This window comes from Diorhabda carinulata, chromosome 4, assembly GCF_026250575.1.
Source record: "Diorhabda carinulata isolate Delta chromosome 4, icDioCari1.1, whole genome shotgun sequence".
Lineage (NCBI taxonomy): Eukaryota > Metazoa > Arthropoda > Insecta > Coleoptera > Chrysomelidae > Diorhabda > Diorhabda carinulata.
This window is the reverse complement of record NC_079463.1, coordinates 12526180-12546328: the sequence shown is the minus strand read 5'-3', so window position 1 is coordinate 12546328 and position 20149 is coordinate 12526180. Positions and strand designations below refer to the sequence as shown.

Here is a 20149-nt window from a genome sequence, read left to right as displayed (position 1 = left end):
CAAATATAGAGGGTGCTAAAATCAATTGACATCTGTAACTAAGTTATATTCTGTCAATGATGGCCTTTTCCGGTTCGCGCTGATGTAAAGCAGTCGTGAACAATATTCAATTTTACGAAAGTAGCAGTTTGAATTAATAAATAAGGTAACATTTCATAAAAAATTTTATATGAAATAATTTTAATTGTAAACTATTTAAAATAACGATTACAATAACAATTTTTATTTCTAATAATTAATTTTCTATGTAAGCACACGTGTTTACCTCTACAATTAAAGTTTATATTTTATGATGAAAAAACTTATTTCTGACACCTCTTGACAGAATATTCTTGTTGAGAACTTATATTAAATCTGAGATTTTTTTATGTTCGTGTATCAATTATATTTAATAAGAATCGTTTTACAGAGCTATTATATTTTATAGGTAATACAATATGGATGACGATTGGAGCACTGAGGTCCAAGGGGTAGTTGCGGCCCCAAAAATTGCCGAACTTCCCGAAATTAAATTATTTGGAAGGTGGAATTGTGATGATGTTCAAGTATCTGATATGTCTCTCCAGGTAAACATTACAATCATTAATCTTATGCAAATTTTTTTCTCACACACAAGGCTTCTTATATTCATATATATGATGAAAACCAATATTTTCTGACACCTCTTCAGAATTTCTTTGGTGATAGCATTTATTTATTCTGATACAAATTTTCAATATATTTTGATTATTTAGTGTTGTGAAACAGAACTTTTTTTACATTATCCTTTTTTTCGAGGATTATATTGCAGTTAAAGAAAAAAATGCTAAATATTTACCCCACTCTGCGGGTAGATACGCTGCAAAAAGATTCCGCAAAGCACAATGCCCAATAGTAGAGAGGTTAACAAATTCCTTAATGATGCATGGGCGTAATAATGGTAAAAAACTAATGGCAGTAAGGATAGTAAAACACGCCTTCGAAATTATTCATCTTTTAACTGGGGAAAATCCACTTCAGGTATGATATTCACTTTGTTACAATAAAATGACACTGAAATTTTTCTAATCATGATGAAAATCTTTTATTTTCTGACACCTCTTCAGAAATATTTTGTTGATTCATTTAATCTGATAATATGTTTGTTTAAATATCTTTTTTAACAAAATTTTTCCAGTATCCACGAATTTATATTAATTTTCAGATTTTAGTGTCTGCTATCATCAATTCTGGGCCTCGTGAAGATTCCACACGTATCGGTAGAGCTGGTACCGTAAGAAGACAGGCTGTTGATGTATCACCATTGAGAAGAGTCAATCAAGCTATCTGGTTGTTATGTACTGGAGCAAGAGAAGCTGCTTTCCGTAACATCAAAACCATCGCCGAATGTTTGGCTGATGAACTTATTAATGCAGCCAAGGTAAGAATTATACTTCAAATCTAGTTAGAATCAAATGAAATCTTCTCCAAATCTTTAAATTCAAACCTAAACACAGATTCTAATGACAATGCCAGTTTAAAAAAATTATTTTCTATTTTTCTAACTTATTTATGAAATGTTTTTATATTTGTAAGTCAATTTGGTATACCATTTATATGATTGGAAATAAAATAATTTCTTTCATAAATCTGTTCTATTCATCATTAGTGATTTTTTGGTATTTTGTTCTTGTTTCGCTTTTATGATGCCAGGTGAATGATGTGCAATTGTGAAATTTTGTTTCATACTCTGTCAAAATACTGCTGAAACTGTTTTAATGTTGAAAACCCAATTGAACTAGTAGTGTGAATGGTATAAAATGGCGAAATATCAATTGACAAACTCGGATCAACTCTCCAAATCTATGAAAATATTGAAAAAATTCGAGATCTTGTACTCATACCGTCGAGTGATAATTGATGACTGCCAGTGAGTAGTGGATAAAAAAAGATTCTATTTGTGAGACAGAGCGCTCATCAACTATCTAAATTGGTAAAAATTTGAGAAAATTCAAAATCTTGTGCTCACAGATTGTCAAGTGACAATTGAGGACTGTCGGTGAATAGTGGATAAAAAGACTTGTTTTGTGGCTGACGTGATGCCAAATAACTGTTCATATTGATGAAAATGTTGACAAAATTCGAGGTCAGTGAGTAGTGGATAAAACAAAGACTTGATTTGTGGCAGGCAGGAAACTGGTTCTTCCTCCATGACACCTGCAAGCACAACAATCTCCATTCAAAAGCGAGTCAATTTGGAACACCCTTTATATGTTTAGAACTAAAATAATTCCTTTGATGACTCTGTTTACCAAATTAATTATGTAACTTTATAATTTAAATAGAATTCTTTTGCTTCCTTTATAAATTTAACATATATCAGAAATTGTTAATCATGTGAAAATAATCTGCTTCCCATGGATCAATCAGGACTGGATAAGGAGAAGGGTTTCATATTCTTCTCCTTGAATTACTCGAGAGGCATTTGATGTGTTGGTTCATGATTTATTGGTACAAATCTGCAATATTTAGGATTTGATTGAATATCTTGTGACTTTTTGGGTATAGCTTAAAGAGAGCTCATCTAAGGCTGGTGAAATGGTATCTTGGATACCATAGGACTCAATAGTTGGTCCACTTTTGTTCCTCTTATATATTTTTGATTTATATTTTATTAAATCAGGATTCTATAGGAGACTATTTATAGACTGATGAGGGAGTCAGCCTCGTTATAATCAGATACTGAAACGAGCTGGACCTCACAGCCTATCGTCAGGTCGTGTAGGATTTTATTATGCTCCAGCACAAGCCTATAGAAAACATGTAGAGTTAATATTTTTTACAGTCATTATATATATTTCACAAAAATAAAAATAAAATATGTCCTATCTAATGCCTAACTATTTTAAAATAATAGTTACGGTTTCGCTTTGGGACTAAAGAATTTTCAAAAATTTTACCTTGTATTGAATCGTTTTTGATTTTTGCAAAAATCTTTTTGAAACAATAACAAAAAAACAAAGTCTGAATGCAAATATGCAAATAATTTGATTTGTGTTTACATAAACAACTGTCCCATCTAATGCCTATCTATTTTAAAATAATAGTTACGGTTTCGCTTTGGGACTAAAGAATTTTCAAAAATTTTACCTTGTATTGAATCGTTTTTGATTTTTGCAAAAATATTTTTGAAACAACAAAAAAAAACAAAGTCTGAATGCAAATAATTTGATTTGTGTTTACATAAACAACTGTCCTATCTAATGCCTATCTATTTTAAAATAATAGCTACGGTTTCGCTTTGGGACTAAAGAATTTTCAAAAATTTTACCTTGTATGGAATCGTTTTTGATTTTATGCAAAAATATTTTTGAAACAACAAAAAAAACAAAGTCTGAATGCAAATAATTTGATTTGTGTTTACATAAACAACTGTCCTATCTAATGCCTTTCTATTTTAAAATAATAGTTACGGTTTCGCTTTGGGACTAAAGAATTTTCAAAAATTTTACCTTGTATTGAATCGTTTTTGATTTTATTCAAAAATATTTTTGAAACAACCATAAAAAACCAAAGATTGTTGCAATTTATTGCAAAAAATATTTTAATTCCTTATTGTCCTTTCCTATGCTGCTTAATACCCTAAATTATTTTGTTGTATCATAAAGGACTAAATTATAGCAAAACCTTACCTTAAATGTGTACGAAGTGGACATATTTAACATAAAATTTTGCAACAATGTCTTCTAAAGTGACTAAATTTGCTATATTTTGCTATATTTATCCAAAGTTTGCTAGCATATTATAGCTAATTAACATGTAAAGTGTCCTTTCCTATGCCACCTAATGCTCATCATTTTGTAGTATCATAAAGGACTAAATTAATGCAAAATCTTACCTTAAAAGTGTACAGCGTGGACATTTTTAACATACTATTTTGCTACAATCACCTTGCCACTTCTAGTTAATCGATATATTGTAAACATAATTTTTTTAATTTGGCATTGTTCTCTTTATTATTTTAAAGGATAAAAAGCACAATATCACATTTAAGTTGTATTCTAAAATATTTTAATCAATCACAGGTTAATGCCTCTTTTTCAAAACTTTTGCTTAGTAGTAGTGAAATTTTTAACATAAATATCCTTTTTATTTAGACACTCAACAGCAAAAGAATTGATACACTTATAAAATTCATGCAATTTGATTGATAGATAGTGTTAAAAACATATAGGACTTGATATGAAATCCTTCATGCAAAGAAAAACGTCCCAGCTCATCTCGACACACTCAGAATTAAATTTGATTCTATTATTCCATTAGAATGTCATGATGCTGTTCCTCTACCTTGGAGCATTCCAAACATGATAAATCTACTTAAGGTTTGGGCTCTTTGCTAATTCAACATGGGCTAAAGGAACAATATGTGGCACTAAAACTTATTTACCCATCAGCTGTCATAACTCCACACAGTCTGCCCGAGCTTTAAAATTTTTTCCGAGCCATTACCAAATGACTTAATTAGGAATAAAATTGTTTTGAAAGAATTGTTCATCAGATGGAAGTAAATTAGATTAGACAACATTTTGACGCATCTTAGCAGATCTGAGGCGTTGATACTCGATGGTATAAAGGAATATTAACAATAATTGACAAACATGTGGAGTTCAAACGTACTAGCAATAATCAAGGTGTATATGAAGTTCTTGGAATTTTAATGAAAAACTGCAAAGTAAAATTGAGGAAGATGGACATCACACGGAAGTGGAAAACCGAACAGTGGGGCATGGGCGTTTGAAAAATTTTCCAATTGAGTACTGAGTTTCTTGACAATGTAACAAAAATAACAACAAATTGACGAATCTGAGAGTTGTTAGGGTAAAATAAGGACTTTTTGTATTAATCTGTGACTATTTATATAATTTGAATCCACTACAACATAAAGTAAAATTAAAAAATTTAATCACATAGTCGATAAAAACAATAATCTAATCATTGAAATGAACTTTAAAGTTGCTTCTGCAACTACAATATTCTCCAGATCTACAGAAATTGTATAGAAAGATAAGAAAAAGCGATGAAATGATTTTATAACTATCAAAAGCAACTAATTTCATCATTGAAACGTAATTTAGCTAAAAAAAACTTGTGAAGCCCTCTAGATGGTAACCCATTAAACTAGAAAATCAACAGGAACCAATTAAGCACAATAAAAGGACAGTAGAGCTGCTCTGAATCCCTGGATTCAGGGGTAATTGAATAGTCAAGATATGGTCAAACTTACAGTCAGTCAGGACCAAACCGTGCAGAAAGAATTCCTTACTTGCAGATTAACTGTTTTAGATCCCTGTAATCAGAGGCAATGAAATTGTCAAAGATCTCCTTAAACATAGAGAACCAGAACAGAACCAAAACGTGCAGTGGGAATTCTTTATGGATCAAGTCAAACTTGCAGCTAGTAAACCATCGACTTGCAGATTAATTGCTCTTTATCCCTATATTCAGAGGCAATAAAATTGTCGAGGATCTAGTTTTGCATAGAACGACACTGACAGGACTCAAACCTGCAATGAAAATTCCTTACTTCACATTAAGGAACATCTTATGCTATGTTGGAGGGAGACAAACAAATAGAAAAATCTCTCATACTAGATGGTGGAAATACTGGAGTTAAGTAAACAGGAGGTAAATACTCTGGTAGTTTGCTATCAGATATAGAATATATGCAGGACTATGAGTTTTGAAGAAACTACACATTTTCTGGGATTGGCAAGTTCTTATTAACATTCTGAGATTTGTTAAAGTGAAAGACCTTTACTTCAAAGCCAGTGTCAACTGGAGGAGTGTTTTAAGTCTGGAGAGCATCTGTTAGATGGGGGGAAGGACTGCCAAGGGATTCCCTAGTCAATTAGGACCGTTAAATCCACAAAAATATTAGTTAAAAACCTTATTTAGGTTGGGTTTTTATTAATGTGTCAGCCAATTGAATCAATTTCGAAATTAAAATATATATTGATGAGTAAACTTCATCTATTTATCTAAGTGGATCGATTATTTGGCTTTTAAATACATATCCTAGCCATCAAAAAACCAAAACTCAAATTTATTAAATATTTGGTGTGTACATTTCGTTCATTGGATTTTTTTTTATTTCAGGGATCTTCAAATTCTTATGCTATTAAGAAGAAAGATGAACTTGAACGTGTAGCCAAATCTAACCGTTAAGTTTAAAATATACGTTCTGTATAAAATTTACAGAAATAAACTTTTTATATATTATAATTTCGTTAATACATAAAAGTAACATCGATGAAAAAAAATTTAATTCACTCACACAACATTTATTAAAACAATGTCTTACTTATAGTATAAAGAAATTTTTAAAAATTCTTTTTCGAAGCTCAACGTTTTTCTTAAGTTCTGCCTAGAGGGCAGATTGAAATATACAGGTGCATAAATAACATTTTCTGGCTAATATCGAGACGGATTTTCCGAATTTCTGGTGTAAACAATTCTGATGCAGAAAATGTAGTCTAATTAAGTTTTTCTTTCTAATTGCCCACATTTCCATAGTGCGGATTTCAAATCTAATCATAAAACACTTTATTGCTCATGATATTTTTTTTTTTTTCAAAAATAATTAAAATCAATAATTCTTAAGTTTTTTAATTATATTTTGAATTACCAAAAAAAATTTGGTGCCTCTGAATTACGAATTGATTATGGCTATTAGGGTGTTGAATCAAGAACAGGAATACCGGAAAAAGAAACTGATAGTTTGGAGAGAGAACTCAAAAATCACATCGATGACTGTTATTTTCGCCTTAGTGGTATTGATTGAAACAATTGTAGCAAGTGGACTTATCCTGATTTAATTTCTGCAAGATGCTCAGTCCCTTACTGAGCCGAATCAAACATTTCACCAGCTACCAGTGTTCTCTGAGAATAAGTATTGTCTTTCTGATCATCCTTCTGATACTAATAAAGTAATTATGAGGGAGTGTTATCAATTCCTCAACATTTTAACCCTAGTCAGATAAATGACCTCAACTTGTCATAAGAGGCTTTCGAATAACTAGCTTCTAGACTGAAGAAGAAAAATTTACTGGAAAAAGAAACTTTTTACCATACAAAAGAAAAAGATCTAATGCTTTTTTTTCCCAAGAAGACAATTTTGTATTTTATCATGAAATTAGAGGATTTCTTCTTGGGCGAAGTTTGAAATTTATTCTTCTGGACAACAGGAACCAATATGATTACAATAAAAAGTGGCTATACCCAATTTCCTCCCTTCTTTTGCCTCTTTCATAGCAGTACATGACTGGGATAGAAAATAGTGACCTAAGAAAAAGCATGAATGTTGGAAAAAAAATTCTAACAACCCCTTAGTTGAACGCTGAGCCTAATGAAGCAGTAAGTGAAGGCTATTGGTAAAATGGATCACACTTTGCATATATAGGTGAAAAAATGCCTCAGTTGAGCAGAAATATTTGACTGTGAACTCATAAGATCTTAAAGTAAATTCAACAAATGAATGAAAAGCGTTCATTTGTTACAATTGTCAAATTAATAAACTCCAAGAAGGAAAAACTATGTTCAACTGGTAAATAAGATACTTAACAGTTTCAAATTCCTTGGGTGTAACATGAACATTAAGGTTCATTAGTTAAACAGCGATCATTTTCCAAAAGATTTAGGAGACACTAGTGAAAAACAGGATGAAAGATTATGAATGAACGCTAACAAAAACGAAGAGAAATCTAGATGACTTGTGGAGTTTAAAATGGAACCAAAATGCACTCTAGGTCGCGCAAGCGAAGCTTCCGAAGTATTCATTGAGTAACTGGTGAATAGTCTCATCAATGACTGTTTCTTCTGTCTTTCTATCTAAAAAAATATTTGTATTTTTATTACATAAAAAGTAAGAAAAAGAGGGTAAACTCTATTACACTTAAGTAGTTCATGCAATAATGTAGAGGCCCGTAGATATTGAATTTCAACTTCTGTAGGTTATAGTATTTGGGGGAAATGTGTCTCGGTAGCTGATTCTATAAGCTTGCACCTTTCCAAGAGGAGTCAATAAATTGACGTTTTGGGCATCTACAGGCGAACTCGATCGTCTGCCTGTTGAGTAGATCTTGCAAATACTGTTCTAGGTGAGATTGTGTTATACAGCTGATTTGAACGACATCAGTGTGTTATCTAGTAGATCGTTGATGTACAGGAAAAAGTGGGTAGCAAAATGCTTCCCTAAGGAACACCAGCGTTGACCTCAAACTAGCGATGTGCCAACTCCGAAAAAACCAATCTTGATTTAACCTTAGTTAAAATGCACATTACTCTGATGGAACTAGAGTTAAATGGATGGTATAGTGAATGATTTTTTTTAAGTCTTACCATTTTATTTCCTTATCGCATTAATAGTTGAAAAAATAAGAACTGGCGAATTAAATTTTTATTTTTAAAATTTATTCAAAATATATTGGGAAAGTTTAACTAAAGTAAATATTGAAATGATTGTTTGAAATCATGATCGGTAAACTTCGCTCCATGTCGGTTTTTGAACTCTAGTCTGATTGAATTAAACTCAAGTTTGCGCGAGTCAATCAACACTACCTCAAGCCTTTCTGAGGTATGTCCATCGATATCAACCTAGCAACTAAGCCAGACAAAAACCTTCGATATGTCTAGTGGTATTTCCCATATATCTCTATAGATTCAGTCTATATGTTACTGACATATGCCGAAAAATCCCCGGTTTATATATGTTTACAAAAGCTGATTATGTTAATAGACTCAAGATTTTCTGGTTAACGACTTTCTCCAACACTTTAGTAATGCTTAGGACTAAAGCAATCTGAAGGTAGTTGTGGTGAACCGTCTTTTTTAATTTTTCTGATATGCGTTGAACCCGAGCAAGTTTCTCCTCTGCATCTATATGATAGAGAAAAGAGTTTGCATAGCGCACATGTTAGTTCAGCTGCGCATTTGTTCAATGCGATTGGTGGTATTTCATCGGGGTCGGTGGTTTTAGTGATGTCCAACTTTTAGAGAAGTTTTGCCACATCTCGGTGTCGAAATTCGATTTCTGGTATTAATGAACTAGCCCCAGATAGGCATATAATAAAAAATCACGAATTCAACTTATAATATTGTAATGTATATTGTATTAAAATTATATCTTTGTAATTTCAAATAGTTTTGCGGGTTGAAGACTCAAAATTGTCCAAAAGTTTTTCAAGAATGTCAACGACGTTTCGATCTTTATTAAGGCTTTTTAAATTATTAGACGTCTAGATAAAGATAAAGGTCAAATAAAAGATTTTAAAAACTCTTGGACAGTTTTATTTTGAGTCCTCAATCCGCAACAGCATTCGAAATTGAAATTATAATTTTGAAAAATATGATCTGCTGGACACAATTCCATATGAAAAAAGCTGTAAAAATTCAAGCACCAAAAACACTTTTGACCAGTGTTATAGGTGAAATAAAAAGGAAGAGGAATAGAATAAAGACACTTTGAAAACATGAACTTTTTATTCAACCATTTCACAAACGATGAGTACTCACGTTGAACTCGGATATTAAGCGTAACATTTGGGGGTAAAATGAACCCTTTCATGTCTGTATACCTTCCTACGTGTCATTCTCTAAGCAGTCTTATTTTGAAAACACATCTTATGATTAACCCTGTTAGTTCAACTGTATGGTCCTAGAGAGTAGGTAGATAGGTTTCGTTAAATTCAGACATGTACAATAAAAGTGGTACGTCATTTTTTTAAATTAATATACATCATTAAAAAAATTTTTCAGTTGTAAAAATTTATCTACAGTAACATTAAAAAGAAAAAAAAAACAGGAGATCTTTCGATTCTTCATTTTAATAAAGCGGAAATAAACTTTTGGTGCTTGCGAACACAGCTTAGTGCTTTTAATATTTGAGCCTTTTATAGCTAAAAAATTCATATGATTTTTGATTAGCTCTAACCTTAAAATGACACTTGTATAAATTTGGCACTCACTATTATTTTGTGAGTTTTAGCATTTCGAGTGAAGTAATTTTAGTGTTTCATTGTCATAAAAGTTCAAGGAGAGCCCGGAAAGCGTGGAAGATGAAACACGAATAAAAAGATCGGTCAATAACGAGTTGCGTATACTTTCTCTAAAGTACAAAGATCATATGTTAACGTTTCGAGTGATAGTAAACGAACCAACTACCAGGAATTGTCGGACAGATTTAAATTCAAGATTTTGTGATAAGAAGTTCTGTGCAAAAATGGTTTCAAAAACCGCAGATTTTAGCTTCTAGAAAGATTCCAGCTACCCTATTCTCTGCATTTATCGTTCTACGACTTCTTTCTTGTCCCAAAAATCAGAGATTTGAAAAAATTTAGGACATCCAAACATCTACAACGAGGGTAGTATCGGAGATTACAATGAAAGACTTCAATGCCTGGATAAATCGCTGAAGCTGGGGCCCTACCTCACAGAGACGTCGCCAGCTACATATCCAAATAATTCGTATTAAAATGTATGGTCAATAAATCACTTGGCGACGGGTTGGCAACGTCGTCAATTTGGAAGCACAGCCACGACTGTCTGCTCAACTAGCGACGTCGCTAATAAAATCTACACGAGCAAGCTTCATCTCATTCATTTTTGGAGCTTTTCAATCATAATAAACCCGAAATTTAGCGTCGATTTGTGACAGTGGGTGAAACATGGCTATATCATTTCACATTGGAGTATAATCAAGTATAGTGCACATGATTAACTGACTTTAAAGGGTGGGAAAACGCAAAAGTCGATAGTTAAAGTAATAGCATCAGTGTTTTTGGATGCGCATGGTATAATAACTAACGATTATCTTGAAAAAAGAAAATTATTACTTAACGTTGGAGGACGAAATCGCGGGAAAAGACTCCAATTAAAGAAATGAATGAATGAAAAGACATCCACTATATTCTCCAGATCTGGCATCCATCGACTTTACCCTATTTTCAGACCTCTAGAAGATGTCTTCTTCGTAAAGCTTGTGGTCTAAAAATAATCCACTAACGATGATTTATAAGCAATGTTGCCATTTTTATTCGTGATGCGATACTTTTTTGGTGGAATATCTTATTTTAAACATTTTTATTTAAAAAGATTCGCTCTATTTGTCTATTTGAAATAAGGCTCAATTGCTTTGTATGGATGTGTCTTTATCTTAAACTCGATACACTACATATTTTTCAGTGGGTATTTTATCCAAATTCATTCAAAATAAAAATTAAATACTTTGTTTTTCATATACAGCTTTTGAAATGTAGATGAATTTACAACTGAAAAAATTCAATTCTATTAATTACACAAAAAACATCTCGATATTCTTTGTTAAAACTAATAATTACTAAATCGTCTATAAAAAAAATAGTAGCTACCAAATATAGAGAATTCTGGACCTAAATTAGACTACCTTGACCGTACCTGTCCCTTAGTACTAATATTTCAAATATTTCTAATGCTTTACTCACGTGTTAGGTACTAAATTTGGTGACAACTACTGGAATGTTCTTTCATTTTTAAACAAAACAAAGTTCTTATAAAGACGGGGGGCTTAAACCTTTTAAGAAAAGACCAGACCTAAATTCAATAAAAAGTGTTACTGAAACTGAAAAAATGTTCAATATTTTAAATGACATATTGGTTATTTGAAAGTTTTTGAACCATTGAAGAGTTCACTGGGAAATTTTATTGTTTCTTATGGTTATGGAATACGAGTAGCCGAAACACTAAAAACCATTAGAGTCTGGCATAGGAAAGGACCATAAGTAATTGGAGAAGAAAATATGCTTAATGTTCCATTAGAGTCTACACTTCACATAAAATTAGGTTTCAAGGACTCAGTTAAAACTGTTAATAAAGGAAGTGAAGGTTTCAAACTTTTGAAGGAAATGTTTTCCAGAATGAGCCAACCAAAGTTGGAAGGCATTTGTCTTGGACCACAAATTAGGAAATTGACTTAAAAATATCTTCAAAGTAGTCGTTAGATCCAAAAACAATTACAATACAGTGGCTATCTAAAGTGCTGAAAGAGGTTACCCTGTTAAAAAAATAGACACTACTTTTAAAGACGAAAGACTAAGAAGTCAGATGGTGTGAACCTTTATAGGAGGACAAAAAGAAATTACACTAAGAATGATACAAAATGCAACAAGAACTTAGTGAGAACTCTAGAAAATTGTGAGATTATGAATAACATATTTGTTATTTGAAAGCTAGATTAGGTTTAAGGAAATGTTTCCTAGAATGCGCCACAAAAATTAATATACACTTGAATCAGGCGATACCCCTGCAATCGCAAGTAACTAGCAAAAAAGTGAGCCCGAAATTGTATTTTTTTCTTAGTAAAATATTAAAATTGATAGTATTAGCTTCATAATAAAATTTTTTGCTCTCACAGTCCAACAATATGCTATGATCGGTAACCACCCCTTTTTATGCTTGTTTAGAATAGTGATAATCAATATCAATCAATAAACGAATTGATATAAAAATGTAGTACCTTAATAATGGAAACATTCACCATTTTTTTATCAACTACCACTACATCAGCAGTAAATTGTAAAGGCTACAAAAAGATTCAGAAATTCTTTAGTTCTTTATACGGTAAGATATGGTTGATGAATTTAATATAAGTAAACTTCGTAGGTATTCTAAGGGCTTCTGATCAAAGTATCTTTGGTAAATATTTAGGGCTACAAACCAAATTACACCAAAAATTTTCCGCTTATTAAGGGTTGTTTTTTTAGTATTTCATGAGTACTTTTAAGGTGGTGAAGGCGTATATTTCGCTTCATAACACTCTCATTGTCAATAATTATTCCATGGTACTAGAATAGATTATTCTCAGCAGTAGTTCAATTAACGTGTTTAGGTTAGGTTTATATCATAATTACTATCAATTATTCGATTGTAAATTATTTTACTCCTTCAAAATATATTTACTCTACCTGAAAAAATCTTTTCTTGATTTTCCAGGAGGGTCTTTAATGTCACAAATTTTTAGAATAAGTTTTGGTTGGAGCTCCTCTTCTGATCATTTTTAAATACGAGGTTGAAATCGAGATGTTTTTTTTTCAATTAACGTGTACTCAGGGTGATTAAAAAAAGTTTTATACGTTTGAAATGTTCATACTTAGAGTAAGATGAAGTTACGTTTATTTTTTTGGGAAGGTGAACTAGTTCTAAGATTTTTGATTACTCGAATTTTATCCTAAAATGAAATTACAAAAAATTCAAAGTATGTACTTCCAAATCTAGGCCAGTATGAACAAACTTTATTCTAAGAATATAATAGACAACAAATTTTAAATTTCTTGAAGTAGTTTCACATCTAAAGTAATAGTTTCGTGCCGAAGCGATTTCTAACTATTTTGATGTGAAAATTTGGGTATATATCATGCTCCATCGAATTTATTAAATATTCAAATTATAATACTTTTGTACTTTAAAATAAAAAAAAACATTTTATTTTCATCCAGAAACATTTTGAACAAACAAAAATGTTTGAAGACCCTCTAGTTGAATACACTCCTATCAACAAAGGCATCAAAAAAACGATCTGCTTATGGTACCCCTTTGCCAGCAACTGCTCGTGGATTAACTGTGCCACAATTAATTAGAAAAAATTGGTTATGGTAAACATGGTCAAGAACTTATTTCTTCAGGGTGTATTCAATTTGTAAATAACGATATTTCCTACTGCTTTCCCTACACCAATAGTGTAAATGTCTACAATACTATAGAGGGTTGAAGTTGTCACGAAATTAATAAAACATTGCCTGTATCTTTCAAACTACCCTGTATAATACTGCAAAATCCTATATTGCAATGAGAAAGAACGTGAGAGTAAAAATATTAATTTGGTTGCCTCTGTGAATATAAACGACCCTGTATATTACAAAATATTTTGAGAAAATGTCTTTACATCACACTGTATCTTGAAATCAAGATTCGTCATTCATTTTAAATACTAATGGGCCGTATTAAAATTTATTCAGATGTTAAAATACAGAGTTTAACTGTCCACAATACTACAAAGGGCTCAAGTCACGAAATTGATATAACATTCCTTATATCTTTAAAACTACCCGGTATAACAATTCAAAACTTTATCAGTGAGAAATAACGAGAAAAGGCTAAAAATATAAATTTGGTTGCCTCTATGAATATGAACGACCCAGTATATTGACTGAAGGACAACTACTTCTACACCAAAAAAGGGCCTGAAACTTTTGAAACAACTTTAAATCTTTGGTCTAGAGCTAATCCGGAGCTGTAAGAATTCCCTAATCAGGGTATTAAATTCGAAGTGACCTCTTATTGGGATTATTGGGATCTTATTGATCTGTAATGAGTATCAAGTTTCATTGTTTAAAGTTGGATATTGGATATTCCAAATCCAAACTGGTCTGTACTAAACAAAAAAAAATGAAAATTTTATCTTTTCTTCTGATATTATTTATTGTTTTTAAGTCACTCAGGACGATTTTCATAATATAATAAAAATTAGGCTTTTAGTTTTTAAAAAAAAAATTTAATCGAAATTTTCAAACGAGAACCCATAAAAATTTTAAAAAACGTTTTACTATTACTGTTTTTCGATTCTTATATATTTCTTTTATATTCTTATGATAAAAATAATCAAACTTTTGCAAAATCCTAGACTTTATGTTACACTTACTGTGAATTTTTTGTATTCCTACAGATTTGCAGATTCAACGGAATAATCATTTTCTACTGGCACTATATTTGACTGGAAACCGGTTATTCCATACATATGTAAAGAAATACTTTAAAAAATTTCCAAACATTTCCTGAACCACCTCTGGAATACTACACTGAGAGAAATGTTCAAGAATACGGTTATTCTATAGTTCCCTCGTTTCTTTTTCTATAAAATTGGTTTCACGAAAAAAAACTAAGAGAATAAAAAAAAATTTCGATTTATACAAAAAATATAGAAGTTGTGAACGTTTATATTAAAAAAAGTGGGTTATTTAACCATATGGCGTTTTGAAGTGAGATATTTTTCCAAATTAAAATAAGAAATCTAGAGCCAAAAATACGGGGGTGCTGCAATAGTATAAAATTACCAAAAATTCTACTGGAAATTATCATTACAAATTATAATTTAATTTAAAAGTTTTTCTTTTATTAATTAATATACTAAACATCAAATTTATTTGTTTCCTGTGATTTTTGTTTCTATCTCAAACTGACAAACATTTTATAAATATGGTAACAACTAAGTTGGAATTTCTGGAACCATACTGAATACACCAACACTCACGATTATACTGCCTGACGTGCGTTTCGGTAACTAAGCTATCGTCTTCAGAGAATGAAGGTAAACTAAAATCTAATGACTTACCTGTTTTATATAAATATTCCCATCAAAATCTTCACATTTATTTGTTGACTACTAAACTATAGAGTGGGCTGTAAGGAATTGGCTCTTTGTCCATATTTAAGCTACTCTTGCATTTAGCAATTTCAATGCTTTCAAATGCATCCAACAATTTATTATTGGATACATTTTTTAACAATTTTACAATATTTATATTCATGTCATGATTATGACTGACAGCGTGATCGGCAATACTTGATTTTCCGTCCATATTTTAAATGTGCTCTTTAAACCGGACAATAACGGATCTCTTAGTCTGCCCAATATACTTCCCATCACAGTCTCCACAGCTAATTTCATATATACCACTCAATATTGATAAGTTAAAATTGTTAAAAAATGTATCCAATAATAAATTGTTGGATGCATTTGAAAGCATTAAAATTGCTAAATGTAAGAGTAACTTAAATAGGGACAAAGGGCCAATTCCTTACAGCCCACTTCATAGTTTACTAGTCTAAAGAGGTTCCCACTGGAATTGAGTTTCGAGGTTGAAGGTTTATTGGTGGGAAAATTTAGTATAAAACAGTCAAGTCATTAGGTTTTAATTTCCATTCAGTCTCTGAAGACGATAACTTGGTTATCGAAACGCGCGTCACACAGTGTAATTGTTAGTGTTGGTGTAGTGGTGATGTAAACAATGTATTCAGTACGGTAACAAATATTTACTAGCAGCATTTGTTTTTGAGTTATAGCTGATTACCTTCAATTACTACAATCATTAGCAACAAAAAAATCAACGCAGGCAATATCACCGTCAAAAAACTGAACAAGAAATTGTTTTTTTTTTAGTAAAATCTTGAAAAATGTTCCTTGTTCTCATAATCCAATATATTAGTAAACACCCTTTTATGCTTGTTGCTAATTAGGGGTAACTGGCCTTATAAAAGGTTTTCTACTTAACCCACCATTATCAAAGCCAATCGACACACATCTCAGTTAACAAACAAGAGTTCTACTTGCAATTAAACACAACAAGTGATAAAGTTGCTCAAGCAGTTACTCTATTGCGACAATGCCAGAATTAGCGAAAAGTAGCCGGTGTGTTGAACATGAGTCGGTCTGGTGTTTCCAAAGTTTATCGTCGTTACCAAGATACTGTTAACTTTCATCAAGGGCGCGGTTCCGAAAAAGAAAGGTGCACATCCAAAAGAGAAGACTTAATTGTCAGCACATCGCTAAGAGATCGGGCCCTCACTAGTGTTTCGGTCTAATAAAAGTACAGAGAAACCCCGAGGAGTGGCTGGACAGTCAGAAGAAGTCTTAAGGGCAGCTAATCTTTAGCCAAAAAGGCCAACTGCTGGCCCCAGATTAACCCCAGTTCACACACTTCACCCGTCTAGATTGACGAAGAATGGGGCTCCGTTCTCTTCTCAGACGAAAGGAGTTCACCTGCATGGACGAGTCTACAAAAGATATATTTATGCAGACTTTGTTGTCGTTTTGTTTATTCTGATTTTAATATTGGTTGATTTAGTCAATAAAGATACGTTTTTCCAAATTTTTCCTAAAAACCTCAAGTGCCCGCCACTGCGGGATGAAGAAAATTAGAATAAGCGAAATTGCTTCCAATTTATATACGATATGGATTGAAATTTGTATGAAAACTTTTGGAAAGTTTAATGGAAACAATAAGAAATATTGAATGCAAATACATAAAAAATTCAAAGTTAAATCATTACAATTGTGGTATAGGAGGATTAAGATGAAATATCTATTGAAATATGGAATGTTGTATAATCTGTGATATTTTTTTATCAATTTTTAAAGTATTTCTCTCTTTCAGTTTGTGCTTATTTTGATATATTTCCGTTCAATACCACTACCAACTACTTTACATACAGTATACAGCACATTACAAATTGAATCACATTCAACAGTTATTTTTATTACTGAGTGATGTTTCAAAACTGAAATATGCATAAGAAATGAAATTCTGCAAAGATTTTTTTCTATTTAAATCTTAAAATTAATAATTTGTTAGGCCATACTAATCTTCAAAATCAAAAAGTTTATTTTACGCTTCATATACAATTGATAAATTATTTAGAAAAGATATTTCAAATACAATTAGAACTATGAATAAATAATAAAAATAAATTTCCTCAACTAATTTTCCATCAAAAGAGACTTAAAATCAAGAAGATTTTTAGAAAAAACAAAAAAAAAATAAAAATATTGTCCTGTTAATTACGGAATTCCCAAATGAATTCTTGATATAATAGGAGTCGCATGATAATTTAATGGTGATGAAATTTTGATAGAAAATCAATTTAAAATCAATTATTCGTGTAGACTCGATTCACATATCATTTGTATTCGATTTATTCATATCAATTCTATTTGAAATCGATCTGAATCATTATAAATCGAATATGCACCGAAATATCACGAATTTCATGGATATGAATCGTTTGAAATGAGTTACATATCATTTTCATTCGATTCATTTAGATTATGATATCCAATCCATTCTTTTTGAATTCGACCTGAATCATAATGAATCGAATATGTGTAATCTAATGGATATTCCTATAAGTAATTCGTGTATACTCGATTGACATGTCATTTTCATTCGATTTATTCATATCAATAATATTTGAAATCGATTTGAATCATGATGAATCGAATAAGCACAGCAATATTAAGAATCTTATGGATATGAATCGATTCCTATAAATACTTCGTGTAAACTCGATTCACATGTCATTTTCATTCGATTCATTCATATCAATACTATTTGAAAGAGATTTGAATTATGTTGAATCGAATATGCACCGCAATATTACGAATCTTATGGATATGAATCGATTCTTATAAATAATTCGTGTAGACTCGATTCACATGTCATTTTCATTAGATTTATTCATATCAATACTATTTGAAATCGATTTGAATCATAATGAATCGAATATACGCAATCTAATGGATATGAATTGATTCTTACAAATAATTCGTGTAGACTCGATTCACATGTTATATATTTGGTTGTCATTTTCATTCGATTTACTTAGATTCAGATATCTAATCAATATGATTTGAAATCGATCTGATTCATGTTGAATCCAATATGCTCCGCAATAATCAAATATAGATGAAATTAATCTTTTTAGATTCATATATCGATTCTGTTTATTTATATTCGATTCTCGTATAGATCCGGTTGGATTCTCGTATAGATTCAGTTCATTCTTCTGTAAGGTATATCAAAATGAGAAAAAATCTTTGCAAAATAACAATGGAAGAAAATAGAGAAAACAAAGATGGGGTTTGCATCCCTCGATTACAAACATTTTATTCCTCTAAGTTTTGTAGAAAACTGTTTCCAAATAGCACAGAAATCGTCACAAACATAACAAAAAAAATCATAAAATAAAAACAAGGTACACAAAATTGTACAATGTATCATCAATATAAAAAATTTATACGGGCAACAAATTTTTTTAAAATAAATTAATTCAATTCCTATATATTAGGAAGTTCAAAATCTATTCGTCACATACACTGCGCACTTAAACATAAAATTTTTCTAACAATCAATTTTAGTGACAACTAGAACATTCATGATTATTTGGCTTGTATGATGACTGATGATTTATAAATAATGAACTAGCTAGTGAAGGTGGATGTCAGTCAAGTGAATGTTGGTCCTTATTGCACGTTGGACGGTGATGTCCAGGGCCCTAATGGCGATAGGGGTAACCGTCAAAACACTGAAACATAAAAATAAACAAATTTAATAATTACTTCAATCATTACACAACATTTCTGACGATTGGATATCACAATATTTAATTTTCAGAATCAGTGAATCATTTAAAAGTATAGATAAACAACAAAAAATAAAACCGTTTACTAAATCGAATATGGTATTATACATAATCCAATATATTTTTTCTATAGTCATCGGGTAGGTAATTTGAGTAGGGTTTCCGGTTCACAGTCAGTAGTTAGTTGTGTGCGGTGTATTAAAAGTCAAATTATTCTTAAATAAAGTATGTGAAAACCGTGGTTTCAATATCAACCATCAACAAGTCGATTTGCAGATTCAGTAAACGTCCTACTAGAACATAGGAGAAAGAGAGACCAAACAGTTGAAAAGAAACGGCAACATTTATCAACAGATGCTCAAGAATTGATGTTAATTGTTTGTAGTCGAGTAATGTCGGTTTTTATGCCTATATTTGTCATCAAGCATTTAACTTATGCCCTCCTTAACTTATACTCAAACATAACTCTTTTCACGTTCATTTCCGATGTTTTTATAGATTTCTTTTTTCATCTAACGAGTTCTAATTTAGGTAAGCTGTTCGTTTTAGTCTAAGAACACTGAGTATATCAAGCCCTTTCATTTGAGATATAATATTAGTGAATTGGTTGAGTCTGAGGCGAATTAAGCGCGCATATTCAACTTCATGGGATGAGGCACCTACCGCCAAAAAGCATTCCTCAATGCGCATTAATCTTCTATTAAAATATATCATGGGTAAAGAAGTACAATTTGGTGAGAAAATCATTTTCTCAGGAGGAGATTTCCCCAAGTGTTGCCAGTTGTACCTCATGCATCTAGAACAGCTACAGTGTAGAACTCAATTAAATTTTCAAATTCAATAATAAGATGAGGGTGAGCGCAGATGAATGCAAGTTTACACAAACTTGCATTGATTCTAAACTTGGATATTGTCAGTGAAATATATGGCCCAAATTTATCACTACCTCCTTCAAAATGTGCAATTC

General features: G+C 31.3%; 2 protein-coding genes across 7 annotated transcripts in view; one reads left to right on the top strand and one right to left on the bottom strand.

Moving 5' to 3' along the window:
- The first annotated feature begins 24 nt into the window (after nucleotides 1-24).
- Nucleotides 25-9486, top strand: LOC130893383 (40S ribosomal protein S5). The gene is made up of 5 exons (XM_057799433.1): nucleotides 25-145; nucleotides 428-566; nucleotides 778-999; nucleotides 1184-1399; nucleotides 6115-9486. Exons 2-5 carry the CDS (start codon nucleotides 438-440, stop codon nucleotides 6181-6183), a joined length of 636 nt encoding a protein of 211 aa, XP_057655416.1. The 5' UTR covers nucleotides 25-145; nucleotides 428-437; the 3' UTR covers nucleotides 6184-9486.
- Nucleotides 9477-20149, bottom strand: part of LOC130893376 (uncharacterized) — a 303656-nt gene continuing 292983 nt past the window's right edge. For all 6 annotated transcript variants that reach the window (XR_009059195.1, XR_009059197.1, XR_009059196.1 and 3 more), the window contains one exon: nucleotides 9477-19125. Coding sequence is in view for 3 of the 6 variants with exons in the window: in XM_057799423.1 (XP_057655406.1) it covers nucleotides 19118-19125 (8 nt within the window). In the remaining 3 variants the exon portion in view is untranslated. The remainder of the gene's footprint in view (nucleotides 19126-20149) is intronic.

Excerpts from the sequence above, each read along its gene's own strand:
- LOC130893383 (XM_057799433.1), top strand. The coding sequence starts at position 438 with ATGGATGACGATTGGAGCACTGAGGTCCAAGGGGTAGTTGCGGCCCCA. Across the intron at positions 567-777 it reads TATCTGATATGTCTCTCCAG|GATTATATTGCAGTTAAAGA; the intron begins GTAAACATTACA and ends CTTTTTTTCGAG. Across the intron at positions 1,000-1,183 it reads CTGGGGAAAATCCACTTCAG|ATTTTAGTGTCTGCTATCAT; the intron begins GTATGATATTCA and ends ATTAATTTTCAG.